This window comes from Phalacrocorax aristotelis, chromosome 25, assembly GCF_949628215.1.
Source record: "Phalacrocorax aristotelis chromosome 25, bGulAri2.1, whole genome shotgun sequence".
NCBI classification, from domain to species: Eukaryota; Metazoa; Chordata; class Aves; order Suliformes; family Phalacrocoracidae; genus Phalacrocorax; species Phalacrocorax aristotelis.
The window spans coordinates 3,471,713-3,491,488 of record NC_134300.1 but is presented as its reverse complement, the minus strand read 5'-3'; the positions used below and the strand labels follow the sequence as shown (position 1 = coordinate 3,491,488).

The 19,776-nt window shown below is 63.5% G+C and overlaps 3 protein-coding genes across 5 annotated transcripts; 2 read left to right on the top strand and 1 right to left on the bottom strand.

The window, feature by feature from the left end:
- Positions 1-6: 6 nt before the first annotated feature.
- NIT1 (nitrilase 1) lies at positions 7-2,300 on the top strand. Its single transcript, XM_075075294.1, has 6 exons — positions 7-111; positions 240-500; positions 628-731; positions 809-942; positions 1,094-1,219; positions 1,533-2,300. The coding sequence occupies exons 2-6, from the start codon at positions 262-264 to the stop codon at positions 1,803-1,805; spliced, it is 876 nt and encodes a 291-aa protein (XP_074931395.1). The 5' UTR covers positions 7-111; positions 240-261; the 3' UTR covers positions 1,806-2,300.
- DEDD (death effector domain containing) lies at positions 2,022-15,293 on the bottom strand. The gene is made up of 5 exons (XM_075075292.1): positions 13,826-15,293; positions 7,741-8,118; positions 4,362-4,469; positions 3,698-3,844; positions 2,022-3,609 (listed from the first exon to the last, which is right to left on the bottom strand). The coding sequence occupies exons 2-5, from the start codon at positions 8,063-8,065 to the stop codon at positions 3,233-3,235; spliced, it is 957 nt and encodes a 318-aa protein (XP_074931393.1). The 5' UTR covers positions 8,066-8,118; positions 13,826-15,293; the 3' UTR covers positions 2,022-3,232.
- Positions 15,294-15,527: 234 nt separating this feature from the next.
- On the top strand, positions 15,528-19,057 carry S100A10 (S100 calcium binding protein A10). 3 transcript variants are annotated; one of them, XM_075075296.1, is made up of 3 exons: positions 15,528-15,643; positions 17,840-17,973; positions 18,518-19,057. In XM_075075296.1, the coding sequence occupies exons 2-3, from the start codon at positions 17,842-17,844 to the stop codon at positions 18,677-18,679; spliced, it is 294 nt and encodes a 97-aa protein (XP_074931397.1). In that variant the 5' UTR covers positions 15,528-15,643; positions 17,840-17,841; the 3' UTR covers positions 18,680-19,057. The 3 variants fall into 3 exon arrangements, with proteins under 3 accessions (XP_074931397.1, XP_074931398.1, XP_074931396.1); XM_075075297.1 differs by having other exon boundaries at positions 15,573-15,643; positions 17,828-17,973; XM_075075295.1 differs by lacking the exon at positions 15,528-15,643 and adding an exon at positions 16,639-16,758 and having other exon boundaries at positions 17,828-17,973.
- The last annotated feature ends 719 nt before the right edge of the window (positions 19,058-19,776 follow it).

The window sequence follows — 19,776 nt, the reverse complement described above, 5'->3', positions numbered from 1 at the left end:
GGGACCCCCCTGCCCTAGGCTGAGAGCGGTGCCCTGGACCCCGCTGCGCTGCCTGCTCCCGGCCCCGCGCTGCACCCCGAGACGCCTGCACGGCTCCGATACCCCGGGCAGGTACCCTGGGCATGCGGAGACTGGCCCGTGGTGGCCGCAGGGGGGTGACCCGTGGTGGCCCTGTGGGCAGCCGTGGTCCCCATGGGGCTGCCGGCGTCCCCGGGGCCGACGTTCGTGCTGTGCCACAGCTCCCCGCGCCCGCCCTGCGCCATGGCGGGTCCCCCGGGGCTGAAGCCGCTGGTGGCCGTGGGCCAGGTCACCTCCACGCCTGACAAGGAGCTGAACTTTGCCGCCTGCGCCGGGCTGGTGCGGGAGGCGGCTCATCGCGGCGCCTGCCTCGTCTTCCTCCCCGAGGGCTTCGACTACATCGGCTCCGACACGGCGCAGACCCTCAGCCTGGCTGAGGGACTGGATGGGGACCTCATGGGACGCTACGCCGAGCTGGCCAGGTACCGACGGGAGGACTCCCGTGCTCGTCCCACAGACTACTGGGGTGGCGGTGATGCAGCCGCAGGTGCTGGCTGCAGGATCCCTGTCCCCAGTGGAGCCATGGTGACCCCCGGTCCCTCTCCCCAGGGACTGTGGCGTGTGGCTGTCCCTCGGTGGCTTCCACGAGCGTGGCCAGGACTGGCCAACCACGCAGCGCATCTACAACTGCCACGCACTGCTGGACCCCGCAGGTGAGAGCCCCCAGCCCTGCTGACCGGGGGTCCCCAGCCCCCGCAGGTGCCCCCCCTTTGCACTCTCTTGTCCCCAGGTCGCCTCGTAGCCGCCTACAGAAAGACCCACCTGTGTGACGTGGAGCTGGAGGGACGCGTCACCATGAAGGAGAGCAGCTTCACCAACCCCGGTGCCGAGATCGTGGCCCCGGTCAGCACGCCGGCGGGGAAGGTATGGGGCGACGGGTGCCTCTGGGGACCCTCGGGGGTCCCTGCAGGCGAGGGTCTCCCCTGGCTTGAGTGCTGCATCCCCTCGCCTCTGCCCAGAGCCCGCCGGGGCCAGGCACCGTGCCCTCACTGACATCCCCTCCTCATCCTCACAGCTCGGCCTCGCCATCTGCTACGACCTGCGTTTCCCCGAGATCTCGCTGGCGCTGCGGCGTGCCGGCGCCGAGATCCTCACCTACCCCTCGGCCTTCACCGTCCCCACGGGCTCGGCGCACTGGGAGGTGAGCTCAGCCCCGGCACCTCCAGCCTCTCCCGCCACCCTGAGCCCCCACCCAGGCGGCTCCGCTCGTCCCTTGTCCCCTGTGGGGCTGGGGACGCCCTGGGGGCTGTCAGCTGGGGCTGTCAGCTGGGGCTGAGCCCTCACCCCAATCATCTGCAGCAGCAAGCAAGCAGGGAGGGCAATCCTGCAGCTGAGGGGGGCAAATTTAAGATAAAAAGCCTCTCTTTTGGGTATTGAAGGGGCAGCCCGGCCGCAGCGCCCCCACCCAAAGCGCGCTCCCTGCCCCACGTCCCGGCAGTGCCACGTCCCCCCAGGTGCTGCTGCGGGCCCGGGCCATCGAGAGCCAGTGCTACGTGGTGGCGGCCGCCCAGACTGGCAAGAACCACGAGCGCCGGACGTCCTACGGCCACGCGCTGGTGGTGGACCCCTGGGGCGCCGTGGTGGCCCAGTGCCGCGAGGGGCCCGGGCTCTGCTACGCTGAGATCGACCTCGACTACCTGCACCGCATCCGCCAGGAGATCCCGGTGCACGGCCACCGCCGGACCGACCTCTACGGCAGCGTGGCAGCGGTGGGGCTGGCGCCGTGAGCCCCGCCCTCCTACGGTCAAATCCAGAGCAGGGCCACATCCACTCGGTTTCAGACCGTTTCTCCCCAAAATGCGGCAGCAAGCTGCGCTCAGGGCTCCCCATGCCACAGCCAGGAGGGTGTCATGTCTCCCCCTCTCTTTTTCGGTATCCCCCACACTGCTTGGGGGGTCTGGGGTCCCCTGGCGCAGGCAAGGGCGGAAGGAAGGAGCCAGGCGCTGCAGTAGATGTTTATTTCAAGAAACCCAAAAGCTACAGAGGGAATATGACCGTTATATTGAAATTTAAAAAATACAGAAGTCACAGAAATTACACCAAGTTGTGCCAGAATTGTCCGTAAGCGGGGGACGGGGCTGCGCGCCCCGGGGGGCCACAAGCACCACGAGTCCCGGGGGGCTGCCCCCACCCTGGAGGGGGTGCGCACCCACCGGCGGCTGAGCAGAGACGGTGAGAAAACACCACAAAACCAGGATGGAAGTTGGGGGGGGGGGGGGGGGGGGGGGGGGGGCGGGGGGGAAAACCAAAACATCCCCTCTGAGGAGCCACAGGCAGCAGCTTGGGGGGGGGGGGGGGCGGGGAGCAGCCATTCTGGCGGCTCTCCTGGGCCGGGGCGCCTGGGCTGGGCGGCCAAGGACCGCACGCTGCCGGCCGCCCTCCAACCCGTGCAGGCAGAGGCTCGGCTGCCTGCTGCCAGCAACAGGCAGATCACACCGCCCAGCCCGCCCCTTGCCCCAGTTTGCCCCAGTTGCCAGCTGGAGAGGGGAGGGCAGAGGCAGAAGGGACAGGCAGAAGATTTCGGGGCATCCCTCGGCACTGGTCCTCCCCCCCGGCCCCCGCAGGGGAGGGGGACACGAAGGCACATGGTCCAGGGGACGCCGTGGGGACACAGCCCAGCAAGGGGACAGTTTTACTCCTGAGAAACCCACTGAGGCAATGGGGGGGGTGTTATTTGAGGGAGAATCAGGGGTGATGCTGCCCACGGGGCATCCCCCAGCACGCAGAGGCCCCAGGGACAGCGACACAAGGGTGGGAGGGGGACAACGCCACCCCCAAACCCGGCGCAGGCACCACTGGGCCGAGCCCACCCCCGTACAAACCTCCGCCGAGCCCCCCAGCTCACCCAGCCCCATCACGGACGTGCCCCAGGCAGGATTTTTGCCTTGTTTTTGTTGTTGTTTTTAATGAATACAAAATAAAAGAGAAAGGAAAAAAGCGAGAGGAGGTGACAGGACAGGAAAGGGGTGAGGAAACACGTATGCCTCCAGTGCTCCCCGCGGCTCCAAACCCAGAGTTGCACAGTCCGGGCGGGGGTTTCGATCATCTTTTCTTTTTTTTTTTTTAAAAAAAAAACAAAACAAAACAAAAAAAACACAAACAGAAAAATAAAGAGAAGGAAAAAGCTTGGATCCCACCGAGCAGCCGCCGGGCGTCAGGGAGCCGTCTGCAGCATCAAGTTCCTCAGGAGTTTCTGGCGCCCGACCTCGTAATCCTCCTCATCCACATTGACCAGCAGTTTGATGGCTTCGTGGCCCACGGCTTGTTTGAGCGAGTCCGTGATGAAGACGCCCTTGAGGGCTTCCAGCAAAGAGCCGTTGATGTAATCGCGCCAGAACGCGTCGAGGTAGGTGAGCTCTGAGAATTTTATGTCACAGATGATGGAGCCCAGGTCCCGGGACTTCAGGATGGTGTTGGCCTGGTTGAAGCGTTCGAACTGACGCTCCAAGGGGTCCTGCTTGTTGGAGAAGACGTTGCCCTGAAGCGCCGTCTCGTGCTGGCAGTACTCGGCTCGGACTCGCAGGCGGATGTCTGTGCAAAGCAGGGAGGGTGGTGAGCGCTCCGGCGTGGGGCCAGGAACCCCCAACCCCCCTCCCAGACCCTCCCCAGAGGCTCTTACCACAGGTCTGCTTCTCCTTAGGGTCCGGCGTCGCCGACTTCCTCCTCTTGCGCTGGCTGCTGAGGAGGGTCCTGCCGCGGCCGGGCCTCTTGGTACAGATCTGGGGTCCCGCGGAGGAGCAGCAGACCACGGGGTGGTGGGGAGGCACTGTGCAGGGAGAGGACAGGGGACGCTGAGTCCCCCGGCTCTCTGACTGGGGACACCTCAGCGGAGCCTCTGGGCCCTGCCGAAGCCCTCGGGGCCACTCGCCCTCGCTGGTTACACTCCAAATCTGCCTTTGAGCACTTCTGCTCCATCCCCGAGACCGAGCTCCAGCCCTCCCCTCCCTTCCACGCCGCTGTCACCTCCCAGCTGTGCCCCCTGTCCCGGGGCGCTGGTCCCACGGGGCGCCTGGCAGCCCCAGGAGCCGGCACAGGCCCTGAGAGGGGAACCCCAAGTTACACCCCGAAACTGAGCAGCCTCCCCGCAGCACCACGGCTCAGGAAAGGGACGCCAAACCCTGCGCTCGATCGTCCCCCGAACTGTGGGGGTTGTGGCAGCAGGGTCAGACGTCGCTTCAGTGGTGACGGAGCCGTCACCGCCAGCAGAGGCGAGTCCCCGCGCTCCCAGCGGGACAGTCCCGATGAATCCCCCCGGACCGAACCCTGAGTGGGCCTGCACCCACCTGATTTATGGGGGTGGCCGAGCCCATGCTCTGCCTCGCTGTGAGCCCGGGGCGTCACATAGCGGATGGACGTCTCCTCCAGGTACTTGTCCACCAGGTCCGGACACACTGCAAGAGAGAGGGGACATGGGTCCCTTCAGGGGGGAAGGGGGGACCAGGGGTCCCCTCGGGGGGAGACCAGGGCAGGCCTCTCCTGACGTGGTGGGTGCGAACCCATGCGTAGGCTGCTCTGCATCCCCCGAGTGGCCATTTCTCCAGCCAGCCCTCTCGGAAAATCTCGGTCTGGGAGCCAAGCCCTCCCACCCGAGGCGCAGGAAAGGCCGTTTCCATTTGTTACCATAGATACTCCCCACACCCGGACCGGGACACACACAGTCCCCCGGGGAGAAACTCCGCCAAGGCGGGAAGCGCCTCCAGCACGTTCCTGCACCGCGGCGGACGCCGTGCCGGCACGGTACCGGGCCGTACGTACCTGGCGATCGCTCAGACCAGCCCCAGAGTCATCCCCTGCTCCCTACACGAGCTCCCACGGCTCGTGTCAGTCTGAGCAAAGGCCTGGGGGAGCAGCCACCGCTCCTCCTCCTCCGCCGCAGCCCCGGCAGAGCAGAGCCGGGGGGGATGGTGGCACCTCCAGGCCCCTGGGACGGACCCAGCTGCTTCAAACACTTTAGGATAAACTGGCGAAACGTTAAGCCTATGTTATTTACCCAGCTTTAGCAGATCAAACTTTTAAAGTAAGACCCTGGCAGGACACAGGGTTTTGAGGAGAGTCAAGCTGCTGAGCAGAAGCAGCTGCTGTGCAAAGATTATGGGGTGAAACGAGTTCTTTTTGAGGGCCGGGACACTTTCTGCAGGTTGTTTTTGTCCTGTTCGGTGAGCTCAGAGCACTGCCCGTCCCTGGGCAGGGCCCCTCCCATCCCCGCCAGACCGAAGCCTGCCAAGGCTGCGGGTCTCCCTGGCTCCTTCCACCACTCTCCACCTTCACCCAGCTGGCCCCAGCTGCGCTGAGCCAATTGGGGATGGGGTTTTCCTACTTTTCAGAGCCATGAATACGAATGAGGCAGAAGGAGACAAGACCTCCTGGCTGCTTCGAGGTCTGGAAGGACACGGGAACCAGCAACAAGCGTCAGCTCGTTGAGTCCGGAGCAGACTTCCTTTAACCAACCAATCCCTCCTCTTTAAATGCAAAGCGCTGCGCATTATAAACCACATCTAAGGTGCCTTTCTTAATAAAGCTTTCTGAAATGCTATTTTTGCGCATTTAATTAAACCGTTTCCACCCAAGCGTGGCTGGAGACATCGCAAGAACGAGATCTCACGGGTACAGAGCATCGGTCCTCGCACGACAGCGGCGTACGGAGATGCGAACGCCGACCTCCGGCCACGCTTCAACATCAGTCCATCCGTCTCACCCTGAAACCACCAAAGCCTGACTCTGGGACGGCCCGCCTGGCGTCAGCTGAGGGAGATACAGCAGCCAAATGCCCCTTGAGTTGGGATTTTTGCACCCAATGAGCAAAAAGCCGCTCAACAGACACAAAAATAATGCTCCAGCACGCCCAAACCCTACACAAACCGGTGGGGACAGAGCCACGGATCCATCCATGCGCCCCGTGGAATCGGCATCACCACCAACCTCCCCGAATCCAAGCACCGCACAGCTGGGCTGTGTAACGCACCCGCCCGCCGCCGCTTTCCCTTTTCCTCTAGTTTTTGTTGGCTCGGTGCAGAGGAAGAGCGCCGGATGATTACACCGGCACCAGTAAACAGCCTCCCATCGCCTGCTTGTGTGGAGCCGCGGTGCCGGCTGCCCTGCAAGGGGCTGAGCTGGCAGCGGCGGCACAGGAGCAGGCTGGGGTCCGCCCCGGCACAGCCACGTCCGCGACGGGCACACAGGGCAGAGAGCACGCTCCCAGCTCCCAGAAACGGCTGGATAAGAGGAAAATCCTCGTGGCGTCCGGACTGAGCCCGCACAGGCGGGGTTGCAGGTGCAGGCAGGGCTGCCCTGTGCTCGGGCTCCATCCCACGAGGCCCATCAGGGCTGGAAGTTTCCGGCGTTTCGGAGCGGCACAAGGCAGCACGCCCGGCCTGACGCTGGTTAAGAAGCGACTGAGCAAAAAAAAAAATAAAAAAGCCCTGTTAATTTTCAAGCCGCACGATGCCGTTTCCTCCCGACAGGGTAGGGCTGCAGGCAGCACGGGACCACGCTCCTGGCCACAGCCCCAGGCTCAAAGGGTTTGCTCACACCAGCGCTGGTGTCCCTCCTCTCACCCCCTCCCAAAAAATGGGGAGTTTTTAATGCCTGCCTCTACTTGCGAGCAGAAACCGGGGAGACTCAGCAGCCTGGAACTGCCAAGAAAGCAAAATTATCCTAATTTAAAGCAAAGATGCAAATTTCAGAGGTTGAATCCTGCTGGAGCGGCTGCCTTATGCATCCCCTGCAACAAGTGCGCTCTCCTTCGTGACTCCTCTGATTCTGGTTAATTTGGGTGAGGCTCTTTGAACTGTAAATTGAGGTTTTTAGTAAAAAAAAAAAAAGGCACGGGGCTGAGCTGGTGGAGGGCAAGGGGTCAGCTCAGCCTGGCAGCTCCATGAAGTGACTGAAAACCCACCAAATTACCCAGATCCAAAGGGCTGGGTCACTGCCAGGGTTTCCAAGCCAGAAGCAAGCAAGGGGAAAAGGGGTGACCAAACGAGGAGGGTTTGGGGCACCCCACTGGAAAATGGGTGGAAAAAACCAAATATCTGAATTTGGACGTGGGTTCCTCACTCCAGCCTCTCTGTGTACTGCACACTGCGGGACCGACAGCACCAGCTCGGGAGGACATCGGTCGCCTTCCCAAACTTGCCTTGGCCCCGAGAGGACGAGCGGGTTTCCCCCAAAGCCAACGGCACATTGAGCACAGCAGCCACGAGCTTCCCCGACCCTCCCGGCTCCTTCTTGCTCCCCGGCACGGCCCTGGAGCTGCCCACAGCACCTCACCCCAGGCGGGACTTCGGGCCAGAAGGAGCATTTCCCTAAAAACTAGAGACAAGCAGTGGGAGCTGGGAGAGCTGGGAGTCGGAGGCACAGAGCTGGGAGAGCTGGGAGCAGGAATCCCAGCTCTCTGCTGCTAAAGGAGACCTCGGTGCTTGCCAGAAACGAAACAAGGCTTTAACCCCGCAAAACTGTGTGTGGGCGCTTGCTAAAACCCTATAAAACACTCCTTTGCCTTCTCTGCCTGCATTTCCCTGCTGCCCTGGCAGCCGTTTGTCCTTCCAAGCCCTGGGTTCCTTTAACCACCGTGCCTCCAGGGCGTCAGCGGAGTAGCAGGAGACGGCTGAATAACGAAGCAAGCTTCGTTAGGGAGCGGGCCAGGCCGCCAGCGGTGTCACTTACCGGCCCGTCGCCTCTTGAGGGTGACGTACGGCAGCAGGTCGTGGCGAGTGATGATCCGCAGCAACTGCAGCACCTGTCGGAAGTTGGTCTCGTCGCAGCGGCCCTGCCGCTCCAGCGCCAGCAAGAAGTCCCGGCCGCTGCGTATCATTCCCCTCTCGTAATCGTCAATCACGTCCACGAAGAGGAAGGAGAGCACCCGCACGTCCCGGTGGGTCAGGTGGGTGCCCACGATGTCGAACATGCGGTGCAAGCTGTAGAGCCCGTGCTCCCGGTCGCCCTGTTCCTCCGGCCAGGCTTGCGCTCGGCTCCGTTTGAAGGCGGCCATCTCGCGCTGCTGCCAGCACACACCGAGCTGGGGGCTGCTTTAGCACTGCAATCCTACAAGACAAAGGGGGCCAACAGGCTTTAATCAATACTTGATTAGAAACCCCACTCTGCATCCCTCCAGCACATCTCCACGCTCGGCAGCGACTCACCCGCTCCTCTGCTGGAGCATCTGACACCAGAAATCGAGGGTCGGGTACCAGACCAACAGCACCAGGCTCTGCCAGCACCGACAGGCCTCTGCCACGTTACCTTATGAACCCGAACACGGTCTGGCAGAAGCACCCACAAGCCACGGCACCCAGTGGCAGGGCTCCAGACCACAACCCAGGTGAGGGCTGACGTCCTCTACCCCAGCAAAACGAATCCCTACATCCCCCGGCAAAGCCGAGCGGGCGGCTCGGCAGCCCCAGCTAAACCCGCCGCCGCCGCACCAGCGGGCACTAACCGCGCGGAGCCATTCGGCACAGCCACCGGTATTGTGCCGAAACATCAAGGGAAAGGCAAATCAGCCGCTCGGCAGGCCCCGACCTGTTCGGCTTCAAAGTCAGAGGAGAGCGAGCCTTGTCAGACTGGCTTTGGCGGCCGACTCAGGGCTCACCCTCCTCGTCTCAGCAGGTTTCTCACCTGCTTACGGGCCCCCCCCGGGGAAGTTCCTCATCGCTCTGCTGTCACCCGGCTCTTTCAGCGGCACTGACAGCTTAGTTTCTTCACAGAGAGCCGCAGGGAGTCACGCACCCCGCTGAAACAAGGAGGGGCCCGCAGGAATGGTGGCCCTTGCCTGGCCTCTTTGGGAATCGAGTGCTGTCACAGCCACGTGGGCGACACTCGGGTGTCCCACGCCGGGGACGGCACCGTGCCACTGCACGAGTCACCTGCGAGACACGTTGGGAACTGGTGACGAGCCCTTCAGCAACGCCAGTCGCTCGGGGCACTCGGCACAGCACGGCTTGCTGGGTGCAGGCTGGGGCACCCCCAGAGCTGCCTGGAGGGGGCTGCGGACCCCCAAAGCGCATTTAAGCGCCGGCAGCTGGGTCTCAGGCTCAGGGCGGGCGGCAGCACCGGTGGCAAAAGGGGCACACCCTCGGTGTGCCGGCATGCGTGCCACGCAGGGGAGTCACACCGTTGTTGTATCACAGATATAAACTACCGAGGGCCGTCGTTTTAGGGTAACTGGGTCAGGAGTCGTCCTCCATCGCGGGATGCCAGAGCAGAAGCCGCACAAAGGCCGAGAGCGCAGCCTCATACCTCCCCTGTGGTTTTCCCGAGAGGGTCCAGCCCCAAAGTCGTGGGTCTCTGCTCCGTGTGGCCCCGGGCCACAGCTCCCTCTCCCCTCCGAGAGCTCACCCAAGCCCAGCCGGCGCCGCCGCCGAGCGGCTTTGCTTGGTTACAGTTCCCAAAACAGTGAGGTGGCGGCGGCGTAAACACGGGACACCGGCAGGAATCTCCCGTCTATTCCCGGCACAGCCCGTGACTCACGCTCTGGCCCCAGGCAAGCAGAGGAGCGGGGAGTCCTCGACAAGGCCCGTCTCCACTCCGGCGGCCACCCATCTAACACCAGCGGGGTTTTAAATTCCTATTGTAAAATGCAAATAACTTAAATTAAAAACGTGTTGAGTGACTGCTGCTCTGGAATCAGTCTGGCACAGCTCTGACTACTCCAGCTGGGGAGGAGATGGCACTGCATACCATATAGGTTCCCCCCAAGTAGAAAGGTCATTAAATACAGCTTCTAGCAAAGATATTTCTTGGTACAAACAGCCCGCAGCCATCTCCATGCAGGAGAAAGGGGAGAAAAATCAGAATAATGCACCCCAGTTCCTCTCCAGCAGCTCCTCCTGTCCCGGGGACTGAGCCACATCAGCTCCATGGAGAAGTCAGAGCGCTGGGCTGCAGCCCAGCACATCCCAGGAGGGGGAATGCATTTCTCTGGTCTTGTAAACCCTGCAAAAGCCAAGTTTTAGAGAGGCCTTTACCAGGAGCTGCAGCTGCGTCGTCGCAGAATATTGACAGGCAGCACACGGTAACTGTGAGAACACAGACTAGAAGTCTAAAAAACCAAAATTTAACGCAAACAACCCTTAGTCTTGACAGTCGCTGTTACGAGTGGATAAAACACCAAGAGCCACCGAAGAGTTTGCCGAAAGCCACGTCTCCAGCTGACGGTAAAGAGCCCAGGGCTCCCCGGCTGCATCCAGACCGGTTTTGGTGCTGTGGCACCGCTGTCTGCCAGTAAATGAACCCCCGCGCCACTTGTTTGACAGCCCGGTGGCTCAGCTCGCACCCACAGCTCTCCTTCCGCTCCCACCCCGGCGCCCGGTTTGTAGGTGTTGCACGCACGCTCTGGTCGGGGCTTTGCAGCGGGAGCTATAAATATTCTGCACAAACACATAAGAAACAAGCACGGGAGGTGCAGGGCAAGGTCTCCGCTTTCTTCCCAGTGTCCTGTAAGCAGCGCTGAGATAAAAAACTGCACATAAACCCACACTCCCACTTATCAGCTAATTGCCTGGATATTTACACCACAACATCTCCCAGGGCAGCCCCAGAAACCAGACCTCTGTCCCCAAAGCAGTGCCCGTTCCACACGCCCCACACCACAAAACTGGGAGGAACCACCCAAACCCGGGCCACGAGCGCCAGCAGCTGCTCTCTGGAACCCTCTTTTTATAGCATTTCATCTAAAATGGCTCACTTTTCTGCAGTCAGGTTTGCCAGGCACTGAACTGCATAAACCCAAGGCAGAAATTAGGCAGACGCTATCTTTTGATTACTGAGTACCAACCACCCTGGAATTACATTGCATTTTTCTTCCAGGGAGGCAAAAAAAAAAAAAAAAGGGCAATTTGACATTGAGCTGCTTGAACACAACAAGAGATTCATCAGAAAGAAATCGGGGGGGGGGGGGGGGACGCGACAGGGAGGGGGGAAGTACTGAGTCCCGGGGGGCAGTTCCTTATAGCTGCACCACCCAAAACCACAAAAAGCTGTTAAATTTATTTTCAACCAGGGGATTCCAGCAGCCGCTAGTTGGAAGAGATCCCCATTTCCCCTCGCCTTTGGCTCTCCTCCCGTCCCAAACCCACAGGATCGGAAGGCTGGCGCGCTTTGCTGCGCACATACATTTTAAAAATCGCCAAAATCCTTTTATTTTCCTCAAGGAATGGCCCCATTGTGAGCACATGGAGCAGGAACGATCTCCCAGCTGAAGACAGGAGCTGCCTGTGCCCTGGCTAGCCGATCGTGCCGTGGCTCTCCCGTACCAGGGCAGAAGCGACAAGACCCCTGCCCACCCTCGGCACAAACGAGCAGCACATCACACCCGCTCAGGAGGGGACTTTCCTCAGGACACCTTCCGCAGTGCTCCAGGACCAGTAAAATAATTGAAGGCGAACAGGAAAAACAAGCTTTTGGTGCCTACAAAGCTCCACAGTTAATCAGTCCGAGCCTTACTCAAACATCTGACTTAATCCACGCGGATGCTGGGGATTTTTGACACTGAAGTTCAGGTAACCATCACAAAAACCCACCTCCTGACAGCACGTTCCTGCCCGGATGGGCACGGAAGTCACAAATACTAACTTCAAGTTGAAATTTGGCTTTGAGGTGAATTTTCCAGAGCAGCCCAATGCCAGCCTCCTCCCTCTGGCGCGCTGCAAAAAGATGCGAGGGAGACACCTAGTCGCATTTCGCTGCAGACCAGACCCGATCCTGCTCGACTTGGCGAGGACCGGCCGCGGCAGAGCCGGATGAACGGCACCGCGGAGCCTCGGCAGCCGCGCGAAGCCCGAGGCAGAGCCAGAACCCAAACACCGACTTTCCCAATGCACTCCATTACCAAAGAGAAGGAAATGCAAACAGAAACAAACAGCCAAACGCTTTGGTTTTGCCGCCCCAGCAGCACTTAACCAGGAGGTTTCCTCCTCTCCCCTTCAGACACCTTCAGCTTGAAACTGCCTTTGCAAAAGGCAATTAGTCTGGAGTCGTTCCGGCCGCCCGGCTCACCCCAGCTCTGCTCCCGACAGCTCCTGCGGTCGCCGTCACGCCAAAAACGTGTTTCTTCCCCTCTCCTCTTCGGGAGGGAGCTCGGCCGCCCCGCAGCTCACCGCACGCTCACGGCAAGCAGAGGGCATGGATCCCATCCATCGGGACAGCCATCCCAACCTCAAACCTCCGCCTGCAGCCGGCTCCTCTCCCAGGAGCCTGGCGAACCCAGCGCAGCCCCATGAGCTCGGGAGCCGCTCGCCAAGGCCGCTCGGCTGCTGCTTGTTTGTGGGACCGAGCACCTGGCCGCACGGTCGGCAAGTCTTCCCGATTCCCGGGCCGGCAGAGGGACGGGACGCTGCCCGCAGTGACCGTGGCGCGGCCGCTCCAACACCCATCCCACCACACTCGTCGTCCCAAGGCATCACACCCGCGGGACAGGTAACCTCAGCTGACAAACTCGCTACAGGACAAGAGGGATTAATGACAAGAGTGGGGATATAAACGGTTCCTGCTGTGCAGAGGGTGAAGCAATCAAAGGGACCTGAGAAGAAATAAGATTAATCCATAATTACCCCCTTTGCAGGGGCTGGGTTTTTGGGGTTTTTTTGACCTTCCCTCTGTAGCACTTTGTATGTGGGTCGGCGGGTCTGAGCCAGCACGGTAACACCCATAGGGCGGGAAAAAACAGCCCTAAACCCACCAGTAATTACAGGAAACCCACTGGCCCCAGCCCAGCAAAACACACTTGATTTCACCGGGAGAAGAGGAGCATGCGCGGCCATCCCTGGACACGCCACGGCAGGGAAGGCCGGGGGAGGAGGAAGCGTTCAGCCACGCTGCGTCACCGGTCAAAGTATTCGTAACCCCACGGGAACGAGCCAGACCCAAACACAGTCGTGCTAGCAGTGGTTTCAGGGTAGGATTGGGGGGGTTTTGGGTGTAGGGTTTAGTTGGGGGAAGGGGATTTTTATTTTTAAGTGCAGAAAGTGCTTTTCACTTCCATTCATCACCCTGTCTAATTCCCACCACCTCAATTAACCCCCCAGTCTAATTTCTGCCACCAAGAAGCAACCATGGCCTTGATGTACACACCACTAATGGCCGCCCCTGGCAAAGGGACCCCCAGGAACACCCCACTCCAGTTACTACTGGGGTGCCAAGAAGGAGCACCACCACCACCACCACCAGCAGCCAGGAACGGCACCTGAGCCGCCGCACGCCGACAGGGAGAAGAGGAATACCCTAAATAAAATCCCAAAGCTTGGAAACTCCCAGCGGCGCCGAGGCCGCTCTCCCCGAGCCTCCTCTACGCCGGCGCATAACCGCATGCGACGCTCGAGCCATGGAAACGGGAGCGCGGGCAGGGGCCACGCCACGCCGCCGACGTCAGCCGGGCCACGCCGCCTGGTCCCCTCCGGAGCCCTGGATCACACCCAGCGGCTTGTCAGGGAGGCACTGGCGCAGCCGGCTTTACCAATCTCACCCTTTCCATCAGCAAAAAGACACCTGATCAGGATTCACCTGCAGCCGAGCCTCCCAAACTTTGCCGAGCCAGGACAATTAGGCCAACCGCAGGGTTATTAACACAGGCAGGCGCCCGTCGGGCCAGAGATATAAATCTCGGCAAGGCCAGGCTCCAAGCACAGAGGAGGAGCCTCTCCCTATCCATCCCGACAGCGCAAGGCCCAGGCGACTGGCTCCTTACGGGAGAGGGATGGGCGAATCATTAGTACATGAGGGAGCATCAAAAAAAAATACATATAGGAACACCCACCTTAGCGAGGAGTTCTTCTGGTCCTGCTTATATCCACAATTCGAGCAGCGGCCACACAAGTGTTTTAAGTCTTCTATCCCCTTTTCTCCTTGACTTTTAAAACAAGCCACCCAACAAAACCACGGAAGCTCCTACAGAGAGTTTCACGTATGGCTCTTGTAGCAGGGAAGCCAAACTTCCAGAGTCGGGTATCGGCGGTCAGTGTTAAAGCTGGTCGACTTGCCAGAAGCAACCCAAATTTCCCCAAAAAAACCTTCTTTTTTTTCCCCCTCTACTTAATAATTTATTGACATGGGAGGAGGAAAAGGAAACTCCGGAACTCACCCTGTGCTCTCTAGGCCATTTCTTTTTTTAAAGACACTATTCCTGAAGAACTAACTCCCCTGTTCCCTTCTTACCAGCAGGGCTGAACTCCACCCGCACAAACCTAGGCGATGGGCAGGGTGCTCGGAACACCTTAAACCTCAACTCACTTTCTTAGTATAGCGACTCCTCCAGAAACTGGATCTGATTAAGTGATAAACCTTAACAAAAAAGCCAAGAGAAGGTCATCTGAACTGGGTTATTCTTTTAAAATTCAGCCCATACCTTCTCCTTCCTCGTTCCTCACAATTAGAGTACTCGTCTTCTCCCCGCCAGCTCCCTGGGACTAGCTTACGCCCCAGGAAAGAGCCTGCTTGGAAAGCCAGGCCCACCACCGGGGCGCTCGGCTGCTCTGTCCCAGCCTCTACGGCCGCGCTGGCCTACACTTGTCTTAAATAGTGAAAAAAAGAAGGAAAAAAAACCCACAAAAATCTCTCTAGTCTCCCAGAAGCTTAACGCTCCCAAAACGCAACGCTAAATCCCCAAAGCGGGGTTATCTGCAGCGGCCCAGGCTTCGCCGCCGCTCGCCCCGAGGCCCCGCTCGGTTCTGCCCTCCCCGTCACCGGGGCATGCCGCCGCGGCGGGGGCTCACCCGCCTCTGCAAAGCCTCTCGGTGGGAAGGCCGCCCGCGGAGAGCCCCGGGAAGGGCAGGGCGCGGGGGCTGGCGAGGGACCGCCGGCCCGAGGCGGGGGCTCCGCAGACTGCCCGGGGGAACGGCTCGGCCCCGCGGCCACGGCGCTGCGGCCGCCCCTAGGCCCCCATTCCCGGGCGCCCGAGGCCTCTCCTGCGCTGCCCCTGCCCGGTACCGGGCCGCGCCGAGGCGGGGCGGGAGGCTGCTGGGCCCGGGAAGGGCCCGTCCCTCACCCGCAGGGACCGCCGAGGCCTCCCTTAGGCCTCCCCCGCCATGCCCGCCGGCTCGGCCGCCGCTCGGCTGCGCGGGCCCCGCTGGCGCCGCGGGGCTGCCTGGGCTGAGGGTGCCGCGGCCTCCCTCCCTCAGGGCCGGCCTCCCTCAGGGCTGCCCCAGCCTCGGCGCCGCCATGTTGGCTCGCTCCGCTCCGCTCCCCGCTCGCAGGCGGCCGGCGCGACGCAACATCCGGGAACGCCGCCCCGCCCACATCCGGGCCACGCTCACCTCTCCGCCTTCACTCCCCATTGGGAAGGCCGGGGAGCGCGGCGCCCTCTTTAATAAGGGCAGGAGGGCGGGCACATCCGGGTCACCCGCCGCCGGCTTCAGCGCCCTCCGGGAGCGTTGGCGGTCGGCCGCCATGTTGGGAGAGGGCAAGGTGGCAAGGCCGCCACGCCCTTAGGGCACGTGGGGGCGCGGCCGCCATCTTGGGAGAGGGCAGGCGGGGTCGGCAGGGCGCGGCTTCAAGCCTATTGGGGGCACGAGGGGGAGCCGCCATCTTGACTGAGGGCAGAGAGACAAGAAGTGGGGGCGCCGGCGTTGTGGGGCGGGTGTGTGTGTGTCTCTTGGGTTGGGGGCTCGCTTGGGGTGTTCCCGGGGACTGAGGAGGGTCCTTGAGGCGCGGGGGGTGGTGCCCCGGGGATTAGGGGGGCTGTGAGGAAGGGGAGGCCCTTGGGGTGGGGTTGGCTGCGGGGGTGCCCTGGGGACAAGGGGGTGCCCTGGGGACAAGGGGGGACTAAAGGGCGTGGACAAAGGGGGGTCCCCAACAGGGAAGAGGCCCCTCGGGACCGGGCTCGCCCTTCTCCCCGTCTCCGGCAGATGGTGCCAGGCGGGCAGGGCCGGCACCCACGCGTGGGGGTGCACCCACGGGGCTCATCCCGGCCCTGCCCCCCTCCCGCCTCTGCACCTTTTTGGGGAGGGGGACTGAGGGGGGTGTCACACACACACGGGGGACCCCCACCCACCCGGGACGCGGATCCTGCGGAGGAGACGGGTGCCGGCGGCACCCTGGGGCGCTGCGGGGGCGGCGCGCGGCCGGGCGCCCTGCCACGCGCGAAGGGTGCTGCCCCGCGGGGTCCCACGCCTCGGCGCCCAATTAGTCGTAATTAGGCGGCACGCGCCGGGGTGGCGCCCCCGCGGGGAGGGGGGTGACGGAGGGACCCCTCGGGGGGGGGGGGGGCAGTGTCCGGGGGGGGGGGGGCAGAGAGAGGGGTGAGGGGGTCTGGGGGCAGAATGGGGGGGCGGGGGGTGCAGGGGGCAGCATGGGGGGTCCGAGGGTGCAGCCCGGAGGGGTCCCGGAGGTGCGGGGGGTGTCCGGGGGACAGCCCGTGGGTGTCCCGGGGGGGCAGAGGGGCGGGGGTGTCCCGGGAGTGTCCCGGCGGGACGGAGGGGCGGGGATGTTCGGGCGGGGCCCGGGGGGGCAGAGAGGCCGGGGGGCAGGAGGGGCAGCCCGGGGGGGCCCCGGGAGTGGGATCCCGGGGGTGCAGCCGCGGGAGGGGCGGGGGGCGGCCGGCAGGGCGTGAGGCGGAGCGTGGCCGGGCGGGGAGCGGGTGAGTCACCGGCTCCCCCCCCCCCCCCGGCGCCCCCCCGGCCCGCCCCCGCCGTGCCTATCCCGGGCGGCGCCGCGCCCCGCCACTGCCCGCTCCGCGCCGCGCCGCGCCACACCGTGAGTATCGGACGGGGGGCCGCCCCCCCCCCCCCCCTCGCCGTTGGGGGGTCCTCGGGTGGGGGCTCCAACCCCGCACCCCGCGCTCGGGGGGGAACCCAAGCCCGCACCCCGCTCTCCGGGGGGGGCCCGACCCTGGACCCCTCATTTAGCGGGGGGACCCCCGGGCAGGCCCCCCACGGGTGGGGAGCCCCATCCTGCTAGAGGGGGACCCCATCCTGCCCTCCCACCCCCCGGAGGGTTCCACGGGCATTGCCCCCCATCCCTTAAAGGAGGACCCAACCTCGCACCCCGCTTTGGAGGGGGACCCCGAAAATGGGCACGTGGGGCACATCCCCCACCAGGAGAAGCCCCCGCAACTGCGGGGGAGCCCCATCCTGCCGGGGGGGGGGCAGGGCTGGCTGGGGGGTGTCCCGGCGCTGTGCGGGAGGGCCCGGCCCTGGCTCCCCCCGGGGTCCCCCCCAAGTGTTCAGAGGCGAAGCCGCGGGCCGGGCTGGTTCCTGTTTCGGTGCGGGCGCCCGCGCTGGGGGGTGGCTTCGTGTCCCCAACCCTGTCCCCAACCCTCCGGCAGCCCCGGGGGGGAACATCGGGGTGCGGGGGGGGGGTGGTCCTGGCATGGGCAGGGGGGGAGCGGCCGTGCCATGGGGCAGGCGTGTCCCCACACTGCCATCACCCCCACATCTCTGCCAGGCCCAGGTATGCCTTCCTAAAATGATGGGGAGGGGGGAATCACCCCTTGGGGGGGAGCTGCTGTGGGGCTGCCCCCCCCGTGACCCCTCTGACACGGGGAAACTGAGGCAGGGCGCGCCCCGCCCAGGGAGGGGACCAGGGGCTTTGCGCAACGCCCCCCCTGACTCACTGGGGTTCCCCAGGGTGCCCCGTAGCGGGTGGGGGGGGGACACAGGACACACCCGCAGGACGTGTGTCCCCCCCAGCCCCACCCTGCGGCCGCAGCCCAGAGCTGAGTCATTCCCAGCGGCTGGAAAACCGCTCACAGGCGTGATGAGTGGCACCAGCCTCAGCTCGGGGGGGCTCGGGGGCCACGGCTGAGCTGTCCCCCGCCCCGCAGCCCCCGGCCCAGCCATGCCATCCCAGATGGAGCACGCCATGGAGACCCTCATGTTCACCTTCCACAAGTACGCGGGGGACAAGAACCACCTCGGCAAGGAGGACCTGCGGGTGCTCATGGAGAAGGAGTTCCCCGGCTTCCTGGAGGTGGGGGACAGGATCGGGCACTGGGGGGGGGCGGCAGACCCCATAGCCCCCCTGGGGATCAGCCCCCATAGCCCTCCAGGATCAGCCCCCCAGGATCAGCCCCTATAGCTCCCCCTTGACCACACCCCATAGCCCCCTGGGATCAGCCCCCGGGATCAGCCCCATAGACCCCCTAGGATTAGCCCCCCAGGATCAGACCCCATAGACCCCCTAGGATCAGCCCCCAGGATCAGCCCCATAGGCCCCCTGGGATCAGCCCCCAGGATCAGACCCCATAGCTACCCTGGGATCAGCCCCCTGGGATCGCCCCCCCCGGGATCAGCCCCCATAGACCCCCTGGGATCGCCCCCCCCGGGATCAGCCCCCATAGACCCCCTGGGATTGCCCCCTTGGGATCAGCCCCCGGTAGACCCCCGGAATCAGCCCCTACAGCATTCTGCCAGGCCGGGACCCCCCAAGGGCGTGGGGAGGCCAGCAGCTGGGTGGGCACAGCCCCGACGCCGGGGTGGGGGGCCCTGACGCCGCCGCTGCCCCCCCCCCCCAGAACCAGCGGGACCCCATGGCCCTGGACAAGATCATGAAGGACCTGGACCAGTGCCGGGATGGCAAGGTGGGCTTCCAGGGCTTCTTCTCCCTGGTGGCCGGGCTCACCATCGCCTGCAACGACTACTTCGTGCTGCACATGAAGCAGAAGGGCAGGAAGTGAGAGCGGCACCCGTGGGTGCTGCCCCTGACCCCCACCCGTGGGTGCTGCCCACCCAGCCTGGGGTCCTGCCCTGACACCCCCGGGTGCTGCCCCCCCACCCATGGGTGCTGCTCCCCTTCAACCCGTGGGAGCTGACCCCCCCGCCCAGCCTGGGGTGTTGCCCCGCCACCCATGGGTGCTGCCCCGCCGCTGCCCACTGACCCCCCCCCCCCCCCCAATAAAGGTGTTTTGTACTACGCTGGAGCTGCCTCATCTCTTGGGGTCCCTGTCCGCCCCACCCGTCGGTGCTACCCCCCCAGCCTGGGGTGCTGCCCCAACACCCCTGGGTGCTGCCCCCCCCCCCCCCCCCCCCCCCCAATAAAGGTGTTTTGTACTACACTGGAGCTGTGTCATCTGTTGGGGTCCCCACCACCCCCACCCTGGGGTGCCCCGGCCCCCCCAGCCCCATCCACTGGATGCCCCTGGCCGCGGGGGGTGGAGCGCAGCCCCCCCCCAACCTGCTGGTGAGTGAGGGGGGGTCCCCCGACAAAGGGTGGGGGGATGCAGGGCTGTTTGAGGCCCTATAGGGCCATCGAAGGGCTGGGGTGCAGGGCTGGGGGGTGCGCAGAGGGCTGATGGGGGCCGTATAGGGAGTGCAGAGGGCTTCTATAGGGGCTGCGTAGGGGGTCTGCAGCAGCCACAGAGGGCTGAATGGGGTCATATGGGAATCTAAAGGGGCTGTATGGGGGTCCATAGGGGCTGCACGGGGCTGTGTAGGGGGTCTGCAGCAGCCACAGAGGGCTGAATGGGGTCATATGGGAATCTAAAGGGGCCGTATGGGGGTCCATAGGGGCTGCACGGGGCTGTGTAGGGGGTCTGCAGCAGCCACAGAGGGCTGTATGGGAATCTAATGGGGCCATATGGGGGTCTACAGGGGCCATACAGGGGTGTGCATTGGCATATAGGTGACCCGTACATGCTGTGGAGGTTTGTACGGGGCTGCACAGGCATCTACAGGGGCCATATAGGGCGTTTTGGGGCTGTATACGGCCTGCAGAGGGCTGTATAGGCACGTCTCTCTCTGTAAGGCCTGTGCAGGGCTCTGTAGGTATGCATAA

Coding starts and splice junctions, on each gene's coding strand:
- NIT1 (XM_075075294.1), top strand. CDS start 262: ATGGCGGGTCCCCCGGGGCTGAAGCCGCTGGTGGCCGTGGGCCAGGTC. Junction 501..627: donor CGCTACGCCGAGCTGGCCAG/GTACCGACGGGA, acceptor CCCTCTCCCCAG/GGACTGTGGCGTGTGGCTGT. Junction 732..808: donor CGCACTGCTGGACCCCGCAG/GTGAGAGCCCCC, acceptor TCTTGTCCCCAG/GTCGCCTCGTAGCCGCCTAC.
- DEDD (XM_075075292.1), bottom strand. CDS start 8,065: ATGGCCGCCTTCAAACGGAGCCGAGCGCAAGCCTGGCCGGAGGAACAG. Junction 4,470..7,740: donor CCTCAAGAGGCGACGGGCCG/GTAAGTGACACC, acceptor TCTCTCTTGCAG/TGTGTCCGGACCTGGTGGAC. Junction 3,610..3,697: donor TAAGGAGAAGCAGACCTGTG/GTAAGAGCCTCT, acceptor TGCTTTGCACAG/ACATCCGCCTGCGAGTCCGA.
- S100A10 (XM_075075296.1), top strand. CDS start 17,842: ATGCCATCCCAGATGGAGCACGCCATGGAGACCCTCATGTTCACCTTC. Junction 17,974..18,517: donor AGTTCCCCGGCTTCCTGGAG/GTGGGGGACAGG, acceptor CCCCCCCCCCAG/AACCAGCGGGACCCCATGGC.